The sequence below is a fragment of the Ictidomys tridecemlineatus genome, chromosome 13 (genome assembly GCF_052094955.1).
Source record: "Ictidomys tridecemlineatus isolate mIctTri1 chromosome 13, mIctTri1.hap1, whole genome shotgun sequence".
Lineage (NCBI taxonomy): Eukaryota > Metazoa > Chordata > Mammalia > Rodentia > Sciuridae > Ictidomys > Ictidomys tridecemlineatus.
The window spans coordinates 89,312,755-89,325,693 of record NC_135489.1 but is presented as its reverse complement, the minus strand read 5'-3'; the positions used below and the strand labels follow the sequence as shown (position 1 = coordinate 89,325,693).

The window sequence follows — 12,939 nt, the reverse complement described above, 5'->3', positions numbered from 1 at the left end:
ATGTTTGTTGTCCTTGGTACTGGGGAGAGAACCCCGGGCCCTTTACCACTGAGCTACCACCCAGCCCGTATTTGAGACAGGGGCTGACTAGGCTGCCCAGACTGGCCTACAATTCGCTCTCCTGCCTTGGCCAAGTGGCTGTGATGACAAGTGTGGCCAAGTGGCTGTGATGACAGGTGTGGCCACCATGCCAGCGCAGACAACTGTTATGGGAATGTCACCTTTTTATGTTTGCTGGTTTTTCTGCATCCTGGATGAAGATTTCATGAGCTCTGGACACAGGTCCCCTCTCTGCACGGTTCCATGCTGCTTAGATGCCCAGTTTTCTCTCAGTAGAGCCTGTGCAGTGAGGGCTGCACAGTGGACAGGACCCAGCGCCCCTTCGTGAAGGAAGGCCATCCCTCAGCTCACCATGCACACCACAGCCACCAGCAGACGAGGGGAGGCCAGAGAGGGGCTCATCAGCTGGCCCAGCATGGGAGAACCTGGGACGCGCTGATGGGAGCTGCTAAATGATGCGGTGCCTGTGTCCACTCACGTGGGAACTGAGGTCACACGGGGAAACCAAGAGGGGACTGGAGGGCAGCAGCACCAAGCTAGAGAACCGGCCTGGGCACTCAGACACCCCAGGCATGAGCTCTCCACACAAGAGCACGTCCCCACTGCCACCTTCTAAAAGGCAGCTGTGCAGGACACAGTGCAGTGCACAGGGCCGAGTCCTGAGGGAAGAGGGCATCACGGTGGGAATAGCAGGAAGCCCGTACCTCGGATCTCGGCTAAGGGACATTGGGAGGCCCCACTGCGCTCTTGCTCTGACGCCCGCCCTGGGACCCAGTGGGACCCATCTGCTGGTTGGCATTCGCCTGGACGCCCCCCACCCCAAGGCCCATGATGCAAGAACAAACCAAGGCTGGTCACACAGGAGGCAGCCAGTACCTCCCCACCCCACCCAGGGTCCACTTCCTGGAGTCCCCACCGTGCGTAAGCAGCACTACTACCAGGGAGTGCTGGGCTTTCACCCTGGGCTCGGGGGACGCCAGGTATATACACGGCACCTTCTAGAAGCACCTCTGATGGCCTCCTGTGGGAAGGGCGGGTACTGACCCTACTTTATAGACGAGGCCGAGACGCCCGGGTTAGCATCCTGTTCTGGTCACCTGAGGCTGCGGAAGGAAGCTCAGGAGGCCTGGCCTCTGCCAAGAGGACACTCGAGCAGACAACACAGGCAGAGTCCAGACAGACCACCGCGCTATTTAAAAGACCAATATTTTAATCTAGTTTCCCCATTTATACTAAATCATTAATACAGGTCACAAATTGCATTTATTTGTAGATATCTAGAAAACAATCCAAAGTGTAAACGCCTCTCTGTATAGATCTTATTAATAAACTTTATTTGGACAAGAAACTTGTGCCTCGACAGTTCCAACAGCATGATTAAGACTGCAGCACTCCCAAGAGTGGTCACAGGTATGTACAGCATGTGAAGAAAAGTCGCCCCTCGGAGCTGACCATGATCAAGTTAAAAACCCCGACGTAACAATATGCGTGCTAAGAAATCTCCTTCAGTCATGACCAGCATGAGAAACTCCAGGACAGAGACATCAGCAAACGTCTGTAAGTGTGCACAGCAATATGCTGCATCTGAGTTAAAATCAGACTCCACTGCAGTGTCAGCCTCAGCCCTCGGGAGACCCGCCCACAGCCTCCTCCTCCTGCGCCCAGCGGGACTCTTGGCCCAGCGGCAGACAGCAATGCTGAAGGTCTTCCGCCTGGATGCGCGTGGCCTCTGGCTCCGAGGATCTCAGTGACCAGGGAGAGAGCAGCGCAGCTCTGGGGGAGCCAGTCCCGGCCACAGGGGAGATGCCTGTGGTTCAAGTGTCGTCAGTCAGGAAGACGAAGGAGTTAAGGCTTCGGTGACAGTTATAATCCTCTGAGAAGTTACTTCCCTTGAAGTCAAGATAGTCGTGTCTACTGGACTGCTCTTGACTCACCCTGCTCTCGGTGTGGGCCAGGCGCCTGCGGTGGAGTCTGCAAGGGGAGGGTCCATCCTCCCTCCCTCTGCCCCGCCCAGGGCGCAGCCTCGGGGAGGCAGGAGGACTCGGGCACCTAGTAGGTCGAGGAGGCTGTGCTCGCGGCATCTTGGGAGACTTTGGTAGTGGCAGGGTGGGTGCTGGCAAAGTACTTGACGTCGCTGTCCTGGTCCATCTGCAGGGCCATGATGGTCTGCTCCACCGCTTCCTGGTAGCAGCTGGCAGAGGCCAGGAAGTACTCTGCAAGGACAGGCGGGCATCGTGAGCCACCATCAGCAAGGAGGAAGTCCAGCTACCACCAACAGGGCCTGCCTACCAGTGTCGCACAGGCCGTGCCCGGTCACGCACGGCACTCACATGTCCTTATGACATGGGGCATCTCATTTAGAGCAGCTGGGGAGGATGGGGCAGAGAGAAGTGAAGGGAGGGGGTCCAGGGGTAGGAAGGACAGCAGAGTGAATCAGACATTGGCACCTGTGTTCACACTGACCACATGACCTGTGTGACTCTATAGCATGTTCCACCACAAGAAGGAGAAGCTATACTCCATGTACGTACAATGTGTCAAAATGCAGTCTACTGCCGGTTATGACTAATGACAACAAATTAGGGAAAAAAGGAGAAAAAGAACAGCTAAGGAATATGAAAACTAAGAAAGACATGAACACAATATACTCTTTGTAATCCCAGCAGCTCAGGAGGCTGACGCAGGAGGATCTCAAGTTCAAAGCCAACCTTAGCAAAAGTGAGGCCCTAAACAACTCAGTGAGACCATCTCTAAATCAAATCCAAAATAGGGCTGGGGAGGTGGCTCAGGGGTCAAGTGCCCTTGAGTTCAATTCCCTCCCCCACCGCCCAAAAAACTGCTTTTTAGCTATTAAAACACTGCCAACACGCCCCCCCCCAACACACACACATACATTCTCTCTAAAAACCAAGCCAAACCCTTCTTCTCTAGCCATTTTATCCTTTTACATTTTTATGTGTGTGTGTGGGGGGCGGGGTGCAATGTGTGGTACTGGGATTGAACCCAGGGGTGCTCTACACTAAGCTACATTCTCAACCCTTTTTTAAAAATTTTAATTTTTGAGACAGGGCCTGAGTTACTGGATTACAGGCGTGCACCACTGCATCCAGCTAGCCTGGCCCCACAGCCACACGGTGTGCACAGGCAGCAACTGGCACACAGCCACATGCCAGCACCCGCCCCCATCATTGTTTTCAGCTGTAAAAATGGTAAGTGCCCAAGATTTAAAAAAAAAAAAAAAAAAAAAAAAAAGCACAGAGCACTAATGAGGAGCCCGTTATGGCTGCGCCCCGTGCCTTGCTACCAGAGCACTCCTATACACGTGGGGCTCCTGGCCATCCTGAGCCTGTTCCCGCTGCACGCTCCAGCCCTCTCCACCTACCCTTCTCCAGCAGAGTCTGTCTCAGGGTCTTGGCGAGCAGCACTCGGACGTTGGGGACCCTGTCGTTCGCCAGGGTTAGCAAGTGTGGCATCAGGTGCACAGCAAACTGCTCCATGGGGAGGCAGTCGTCCTCGATGACAGTCTGGAGGAGGGCACAGGAGGGAGTCGGGGCAGGCTCTGGCGCACAGGGTGTGTGGGAGCACATGGACGTGGAGTGGCCCACGGCGCAACAGCGTGCGTACTATCATCAGGGAAGGTGCCCAGTTGGCAGGGAGGGAAGGACTGGCGGAGACCAGGAGCCACATAGAGGCCACTGGTGGGCTCTGTCCCCAGCAGTGAGGAGGCAGGGGTGAGGAAGATGGGGGTGGCCAGCTAGGGCGCCAGGCCGATCCCCAGGGGCACCCCTGGGCCTGCTCACCTGGCAGACGAAGACAAAGGCTTGTCGCCCAGACCATTTGGGGCACCTGCCAAAATTCTCCACCAGCTCATTGATGAGGTCCACGCCGAAGGTCGGGGGTGTGGCCATATGCAGCTTCTTCACCATCTCGCTGACCTGCAGGAAGCACGGACAGTGAGGCCAGCCTCTGCTGAGAGCCGGGGAGCGGAATCTGCCAGGAAGCCAGGGCGTGCACCCACCAGCTTGTAGGAGATCCAGCGGACCGAGGAGACCTTGTCCGCGCACAGACTCAGGGCTATAGGACGCAGGTAGTCGTAGACATCCCGGGGGCTGTACAGCTCCAGGAGCAAGGTCAGCTGCCTACAAAGATGGACACCAGGACATCAAGAGCCAGCCAATGTCCAGACACAGATGGCAAGTAAACACAGGCCACTCATCTCAGACTACACCACGGGACAGAGCCACGTGGGACACAGCAGGCCTCCCCACCCAGACCACCACAGCCTGCGGTCGCCAGGACGCACACTCCACACCGCGTAGACACACAAAATGCCAGGAGCACAAAGCAGTGGAATTCTGGGCCCTCTGTCCTGTGGCTTGTTCCCATAGGTCCACACTGGAAGCATGGCCCCTAAGTGACAGTGATGAGGTGGCGGCACCTCTGGGAGGTGGCACCAGGGGCAGGTGACCAGATCATGGTGCGCTGCCCCCACCAGTGGAGGCCCAATGTCTTGTGGGAATGGCCAGGTCTCCCTGGCCTGGTGAATTCCCAGAGGGTGGTCATCACAGGAGTGAGCCTGGCCCCTTGGCCTCTGGCTCAAATGGTGGCTCATTCCCTTGCTGTTCAGTGCCACGATGTGACAGAGCCAGGCAGCAGCACCTACCATTTACACTGACCAGCCTCCAGAATTCTGAGCACATAAACTCTCCTTTACATACTGGCCAGAATCCCATGTTTTGTGACAGCTACACAGGACAGACTAAGGCACTGAGAAAGCGCAAAGCCCTTCCCGGAGTATTCAGCTGGAGCCTGGCACATTTCCCACAGGACGAGCTGAGAAACCCGTTGGCAAACATGTGTGCTCAGTAGGAAGTTCAGCAGAACAGGGGGTCTATTGTGCTCCTGTCACAACAGGGGGCCACTATGCACCTGTTGGGACTCCAGCAGCCTCCAGGGATGACCGCAGAGGACCCCCCCCCCCGAAACTGCATATCTTGTCTGGGGGAACCTGAGGACCTCTAGGACATCAAAGAGCATTACTTCCCAGAATGACAAGTGGGACACACCAATAGTCTGGCCTGCGTAACGTGTGGGTGGAAGAGGTGCCTGCTGCCACAGGTGAGACGAAGCCACCGGAAAGGCAGCCGGCTTCCCAGGCCAGGTGTGGGCTTGCACAGTGGCTGGAAGGTGCCGGACACAGGTGCTTGCCTACTTGTAAACTGTCGCCTACAGGGTCCTCTCCCCTGGGTCAGGAGGGAGGTCCCTCAGGTGTCAACAACACTGGGTGGCATAGGGCACTCCAGGGCCTTTTCTCACATGTAGGGAAAGCCCCAGGCCCCTGAGGGAGGCCATGGGCATAGGCTTACAGGAAGCGCTAGGGAGGGCGGGCACATGCTGCAACCCAGTGGGGGTGGGAAGCCTTCCTGAGCAAAGGCCCCTGGCTCACGTCCAGCCAACGTCGCCTGCTGCAGGGAGAAGCCCCAGTTACCATGGGGTGGGGGTGGCATGCTAGCAAGAGAGGCCAACGCCACGGAAGGGTGACATGCCACAGCGAGCCTGGGGGCCAGGGCAGCTCGCACCTCTCTCACAGCAGATGGAGCCCTGCACCCTAAGAAGTGCCCAAGGAACTGCCAGAGACCTGGCCCTGCTCCAAGCGGGAGAGAGGAGGGCAGTCCGACTTACTCAGCCAGCTCCGCACGGAAGCGCCAGTTCCTGCTGTTGTCGGTCACCAGGAACTCCTGCAGCTGGTACAGGTACTCTCTCCTCTTGTCAATGTGAAGGAGCTGCGCACAAAACACAGCGTCTCACTCACCAGGATGAGGAGAGGTGCCGCCCCTGGCCTGCTGCAGAGTGGACTCGAGTGTGGCTGCCCAGTGGTCTAGAGATGCAGGGCTCACTGGCAGCGTGTAGCAGAGGTCCTCGACTCGATTTCCCAAGTGACCCACTTGGCCTACAGAGCCACTGTTGCTCTCGAAGAAGTCTTGGCTCCCTTGAGGCTGCGGCAGGCCTATACTACCCTTGGGCTCCCCTCACATGCACCCCGAAACAGTGACTGCCCCCACGTGTGCGACAAGGCCAGTGAATGCCCTGTCGCACAGAGTAGGTGCTTAATGAAGATTTGAGCAAAAAGATAAATGCACCCGACAACTGCTCTGCCCGTGTCTACGGGCCGACTAAGCACAGACACCTGCCCCACAGGGGCAAAGCTGGAGGACAGGTGGAGCCCGAGGAAACGCTGACGACACCTGTGGGCGTTGCTAGAGCCCCCTGACCAGGAGTCATTCCCAAACTATCCCACGAGTGTTGTAGGACACCGGAGCGACCAGCTGTCAGCATTGCACAGAATGAGCCTTCATGCCAGCCGAGGAAGCGATGTGGAAGTGGGAGAAGAAGGGCCAGAGCCAGGCCAAGCAGCTCTCCACCACCTTCCACATTTACAAGTACTGGACAATTCACTTCAATTTCAAAAGCAAACTCAATAATTCAGAGCAAAACAACTTCTTGGCTCCTGTCTCCTGAAAAAGCCCGACAGACAGGTGCCCAGGAGCACAGTGCACGGTGGGCTCGACGTACAGGCCTGCCCACAGACAGCTCCACACTCCGGCCCCCACTGCCCAGGCTCAGACAGACAAGGGCAACGAGACTCCGAGTAAGTGAATTCTAAGTCCGCGGCCACACTGGAGAGGGAGATGAAAGGGAGATGAAAGGACCGCGCATCTTTTCTAGGGAAAAAGATGTCAAGACTTCAACAGCATCCGCTCAGCAATTTCTTGCTGATCCCAAGGGTGAAAGGTTCATAATGCAGGAATCGAACCGATGCCATGACCAGACACGTCACCAGCAATACAATGCCTGTGAAAGCCCCGGCTTAATCAGAATCAAGCTGCATGGCAACACCTAGACAAATCCAAACCAGGGGGTAACATGCAGAACACCCAGCTGGACTCTCACAAAATGTCAGTGGCACTGAGAAGTCATGTGACCAGGCACAGAGGCATCCACCTGTCATCCAAGCAGCTGGGGGGGGGGGGGGCAAGGCAAGAGGATTCCAAGTTCAAGATCAGCCTCAGCAACTTAGCAAGGCCCTAAACAATTTCTCAAGACCTTCTCTCAAAATATAAATAAATAAATGGCTGGGTTTGTGGCTAAATGCCCCTGGGTGCAACCCTGGTACCCCACCAAAAAACAAAACAAAAAAATAGGGAAAATGTTTTGAGGAAGAGCTAAAACATTTAAGTTCAACATGTGCTTTCTAGTTGGACTTTGAATTAAAGGGATAAAAGCTATAAGGGACATTATTGAAACAAAAAAATTTCAGTCTGCTCTGTATAAAATAGTCTAACAAAGTCAGTTTTTCCCCCCCAAAAGCAGGATTATAATTTCTTCCATATACAATTACTTTTCTAATTCAAACTACTTTAAGATGGGTGGTGGCAGAGAGGCTAGCCCTGGGTTCCATCCCCAGGACAACTAGTTCAAGGTGACAGTCTGAGAAGCAGGCCATCTGTGAACCCAGGCCCTGGAAGGCCACAGAACACAAGCCCACGGTTCCTAAGAGGTTAAACGTTTATCTTATTCTACAATGCCAAAAAAGAAAATGGTACATGTTTGTACACATTTGTTTAAAAATGAATGTTGGCATAAATTTGAATGAAAAAAATTAAATGACACGAGCAAACTTTATCAGAATGAGGCTTTTTTTCCCCCTCAAGTCACATCTTACCACCAACTCAGGGGTATATTTCCTTATAAAGGAACACACAGAAATCCTGCTGATCACCAAAGACACAAAACATAAACAAAATTTTAGATTTATATTGGAATTTCATTATGTTTTATGTGAAAAGTTTTAAAGTTACCTTCAGAAAATCATGCAAGTGTTTAAGGACACCTATCCTGACTTCATCGAGGTCTTTTAAAAATCCATTAAAAATTGGAACCAGATCCGCAGCTGTCAACTGATCCCCAAGAATAACCGCAAGTTCATGGATGGAGAATGCTAAGGTTCTTCGGACTTTCCACTGCAGAACAAAAGCTACGTTAGCAAGTTAAATACAAGTGCACAGTACTTTGAATATTAATCTCAAAATATAAGAGCAAACACATAATAGTAGAAATAATGGATTCTAAATTTTAAACGTCTATTATGAGAATTAAAAAAAATATATATATTTTTGCTTTCCATTTCCCTTTCATTTATGAAGAAAACGATGCTTGGGGGAATCCCTAATGGACCAGTTTTGCCACTCTATGACCATTAGGTCCCTGATTTTCTGATGTCCACAGGACTCAAAGGCTACCTGGCTCCATCCCACTTGAATCTTCAGAAGTTGTTTCAAGTCTTAGATAAAAACCAATAAAATTTGTTTGTATGGAACTGACAACTTAAATACAAGAATAGGAAAATCTTTTGTGTACAGCCCTTGGAAAAGAACTCAACAGAAATCTCATTTGCTAGGAAACTAAGTTAAAAACATCTTTTCCTCCACATGGCCTTAATTTAAAAACTGACACTGTGACTTAAAACTTCACCTACAGAAGCATTTCCACCAATAGCTTCACAGCAGCCCCTACACTTGACTTATACCCATTCGCTCAGGTTCACACATAACAGGTGGAGACAGAGATGTCTGATGAGGAGAGGGGACAGGCGGGCACAGGAGCCCCGAGAATGTTGTGGAATGGAGACCATCAACTCCAAGGCAGAGGACCTAGTACTCTATGGAGATGGGGCCCCTGTGGTTCCATTCAAATGAAGACCTGCGATACACTCCAGAGGCCAGACGCTGGAATCCTGATGCAAAACACTCTCTGACATGACCTTTAAGCTCACTCATATAAGATTGACTGAAACAGAAACTCTCTAGGCTTTAAAAGCCAAAAAATGTGGGCCTTGTGTGTATAGGGTGCCTGGTCCCACCTCAGCCTCACCCACCTGCATGTCCGAGGCCAGGGTCTCATAGGTCTCTCGCAGGCAGTGCCAGTTCTGCCGGCCGAGGGTCAGGGCCACGCCCGGGAGGCTGTACGCACAGTGCTTAGCAATCTCAGTGTCAACCGTCTGTGCACGAGAGGGGTCCGTCATAGACAGATACTGATCTAGCAAAGCCTGAGGCACAACATCCTAATGAATAAAGAGGACAGTAACACATTTTGAGCAGTTTAGATATAAATCAGGTAAAAATTACTTATTTTTTTTAAAGTACTTTTTTGGTTGTCAACAGACCTTTATTTTATATGTGGTGTAGAGAATCAAACCTAGGACCTCACGTGTTAGGCAAGTGTTCTACCACGTCACTTTTAAACACCTGGATTTTAATGTTGAATTTTAGGCTATTAATAATTGCAAAGAGACAAGAAACACATACTAAGGAAAACATGTGTGTGTACAAAGCAAAACTAGAGCTAATTAAGATCTTAAACAATAAACAGCATAAAGACCAGTTAGAATTAATTACTAAATTTAAAAGCTAAGTTACAGATAAGGCCACACTGTGGTGGCCTGGGATGATCCTGCTTCTCTTGAGAGGTGAAAAGGGGTACCCGTGTGCTCACAGACCTGTGAAGGTCTGTGAGGGAACCTGGCGGGGATGGCCCTGGGCGAGGTTCCCTGCTGCGTGTCCTCGCCCAGCATGATCCCCCCAATCCCACCCAGCGGGGCTCACCTGCACTTTGGCCCGCCTCTCCTCCTCAGGGCTGAAGCCACTGCTGGTGCTCATGTCCGAGTCGTCATGGGCATAGTGAGGAGTGGAGTCCACGCCCTGTTGGGAAACAGACATGCTTAGAGAGCCCTTCTCCTCCAAGTTGTCCTCATTAAAACCATTTTACTAGGCTACTTACCTCTCAAGGCTGCCATACAGATAGGAACACATATCAACTCTTGAGGTTTTTAAGAGTCTCTACACACATGGCCTTGGGCTGGGTGCAGCTCAGCTCCGTGCAGAGCGCTTGCCTCGCACACCCAAGGCCCTGCTTGATCCCCAGCACCATGAGCACACACAAGCCCAGCCCCAGGCCCGTGAGAACCTCCTCTGCTTTAAAAGCAAGCTTGCTAAGAAGCTGTTCAATCTGTGAATGTTCACTCCAGGAAAATGAGAGTGATTAAAAAGTCCATCTGAGGGGCTGGGGCTGGGCTCAGTGGTAGAGCACTCTACCTAGCTTGTGTGAGGCACTGGGTTCCCTCCTCGGGATCACATTGAAAAAAATCAATAAACAAATAAAATAAAGGTATTGTGTCCATCTACAACTAAAAAAAAAATACTTTTTAAAGAAGCAGATTTGAAAATAGTTTTGCAATGGACTAAATATTTTGAATTAGCTCATTCATAAAACAGTACTCCGAGGCTTCTTTCAGTCAACTGTTCAAGAGGCCACTGGGTGTCATACACAGTGTCTCTTCTGTTTGTTCTTGGCTCTTTAATATCTAATTCAGAAACATCTACTTTTAACCACAGAACTCCTCTTCACACAAAGCCAACAAATAAAAAACCATCTAAAATGCAGATATAGCACAGCAGTCAAAACTCCAACAAACAGTTGGCATTTCCCTCCAGAGCACTGGTGTTCTGCAGATCTCTGACACAACAGACGTCACCCGACAAACACTAAAGCAAATGCACCAGAGCTCCAAGAACCTGCCGTCCCCAAAGAGTAAGAGCGCGCTTTCCTGAGCTTATCACTCGAGCCACTAGGACCTGGGGCCACTGGATTCTGGCAATGAGTGGCATGTTCCCTCTCTGCCTTTAAACCACCCAGGGAGAAGGGACAGAGCAACTGCCGCTGGCTGCTGGGGCTGTCGTGGGAGACCAGGGAAGGACCATGTGGATTCACAAGAGCGCAGTGACGACGAGGCTCGTAACAGTACCCACCCTCACACTCGAGTCCAGACAATGCCACTGGCCCTCCGCAACGTGGCCTCAAGTCCCGATCTTCTCAGAACACTGTGTTGCTTGCTGCAGTGAAATGGTCCGACCAGAAACAAAGCACCTCTCCAAAAAGAAAAGGGAAGAGTTAATTATTCTTAATAAAGGGCTTTGTTTCCAGTAAGACTATTTCACTGCAGTGAGCTACGTTAGCATGAAGCCCACCATATGGCCCCAGGCAGGACTGGGGCACTCCCCAGGCATTCACTACGGCACAGCGTCACAAGGACAGGACGTGGACAGTCGCTTTTACTCTGTGCAAGAGGACGTGGTAAACCGGCAGCCCCAGAACGTGCTAACTAGACGTGATTAGCCACAGCCATCCCCACCAAGGCCGCTGAGGCAAACCGCTGTCGCGCGGTCAACACCTCGTGGTTCGTTACCTCAACGGCATCGCAGATTAAAGGCACAGAATCATCTTGAGTTAGTTTACAATTTGGTAGCTCATTTATACCCGGTTCGTCTTGCAGGTCACTTCTCTTTTCCACGCTGCCGGTCTCCTCGTGAGCATCCAGACAGGAAGCGCGCAGTGCGGCCGACAGCACTTCCACTTGTGCTGCAGGCAGAAGAGGGAGACAGTGAGCGGGGCGGGCTCTGGCGTGCTCCTCCACGGCACAGCACGTGGCACCATCAAAGTTTTTACACTGCATCAAAAAGCTGAAAAAAATGTCTACTATCATAAATCATTAGTCCCTCCAGAGGAGACCACTAACATGCTAATAGGCCTCCACGGGTCAGACGCTCCACCCGCTACTGCACACCGCTCTGCATCAGGAGGAGAGATGCTACCTAGGTGCTAGAGGGACTGGAGTCTGACATGAAAGGAGTCAGTCGAGAGAGTGGACCACCTCTGGTAGTGCGTGAGCCCGCTGGCAGACTCTGCCAACGTTACAGCGGGCACTACACAGGCCCCTGCGCATGCTCCTCAGAACATTGAACACCTCTCCCATCTCATTCTGCTTCGCTCTGCTCTAGTTCTTCTTGACAATGAAAAAGAAGCCACATGTCCCAAGATCAGGGACCCTATAGAAACGCTGTCTTCCTCGCAGCGAACCAAGAGGACAACTCAGCAGCAGCGGTTCTTCAACCTGGCGACCGCAGTGCCTCCCTCAGCAAGGGATTCACAGCCACAGAAAAGCATCCTCACTAACCCCCCACTCTCGCGAGGGTCAGCAAATGCACTGCTCAGCACCTACTCCAAGTAGCACTCCACTTGAATACAAAGTTCATGTTCAAAAAAATGATCAACAAGCGCGTGACATGGCCTGCAGCACTTGGACAGTGCGCCCTGTCAGTACCTGGCAACGGGGATGCGAGGTGCGCTCAGAGGGAGCCCTGTTCTAGCAGGTTGTCATGGGCTAAGTTAATAAACCGTGGTGCTGACTCCTGCAAGTTCTGTGGGAGCATGCTCTCGCTCACTCTTCTCAGAATCTCAGTGGCAATTTGTAGGCTCTCTTTACAGACGTTTCTATTCCTCCTGGCATCTTTCAAGATTCCCCAGCTGAAGCACAACAGCAGCACAGCAGGCCACACCATATACCATTATACGGGTGGCCGCTACCAAGTGAGGCAGGCACATGCCTGGCCATCGCCAGCACCCTGGAAGTGAGTGTGACACCAGCCTCTTATGGAACATCCGACACAGGTCCCTTATCTAAGTGCTCTGCATCCTTCCCATTGTCATGTGCGTGTTGGTGCATTTTGTAAGTTTTTATGTTCATAAAAATGTAAATGAGTTACACTGTGAACTTATCTTTTTCAGAAAACTGAAATGGAACCTAGAGCTGCATCCTCAGAATTGAAGCTTAAATTCTCCAACCAGAGAAAAAGACAGAATCTTCAGCTTCGCTACTGCTGGGATTTTAGGAGGATCTAAAGGGCAATGGTGAGGAACTTAAGGAGACTTTCACCCAGGCTTGCCTCCCACTCGCAGTGCAGACTGAAACCCCAGGACCCAGAA

At 51.9% G+C, this 12,939-nt stretch overlaps 1 protein-coding gene across 13 annotated transcripts in view; it reads right to left on the bottom strand.

Annotated features, from left to right (window-relative positions):
* Positions 1 to 1,373: 1,373 nt before the first annotated feature.
* The window catches only part of Ppp4r1 (protein phosphatase 4 regulatory subunit 1), a 50,931-nt gene continuing 39,365 nt past the window's right edge, over positions 1,374 to 12,939 (bottom strand). For all 13 annotated transcript variants that reach the window (XM_078030455.1, XM_078030457.1, XM_078030458.1 and 10 more), the window contains 9 exons: positions 11,363 to 11,535; positions 9,723 to 9,818; positions 8,996 to 9,181; positions 7,920 to 8,081; positions 5,743 to 5,843; positions 4,079 to 4,199; positions 3,861 to 3,995; positions 3,443 to 3,584; positions 1,374 to 2,273 (listed from right to left, as the gene is read on the bottom strand). In XM_078030455.1, coding sequence (XP_077886581.1) covers positions 2,110 to 2,273; positions 3,443 to 3,584; positions 3,861 to 3,995; positions 4,079 to 4,199; positions 5,743 to 5,843; positions 7,920 to 8,081; positions 8,996 to 9,181; positions 9,723 to 9,818; positions 11,363 to 11,535 — 1,280 coding nt within the window. In that variant the 3' untranslated portion in view covers positions 1,374 to 2,109. The remainder of the gene's footprint in view (positions 2,274 to 3,442; positions 3,585 to 3,860; positions 3,996 to 4,078; positions 4,200 to 5,742; positions 5,844 to 7,919; positions 8,082 to 8,995; positions 9,182 to 9,722; positions 9,819 to 11,362; positions 11,536 to 12,939) is intronic.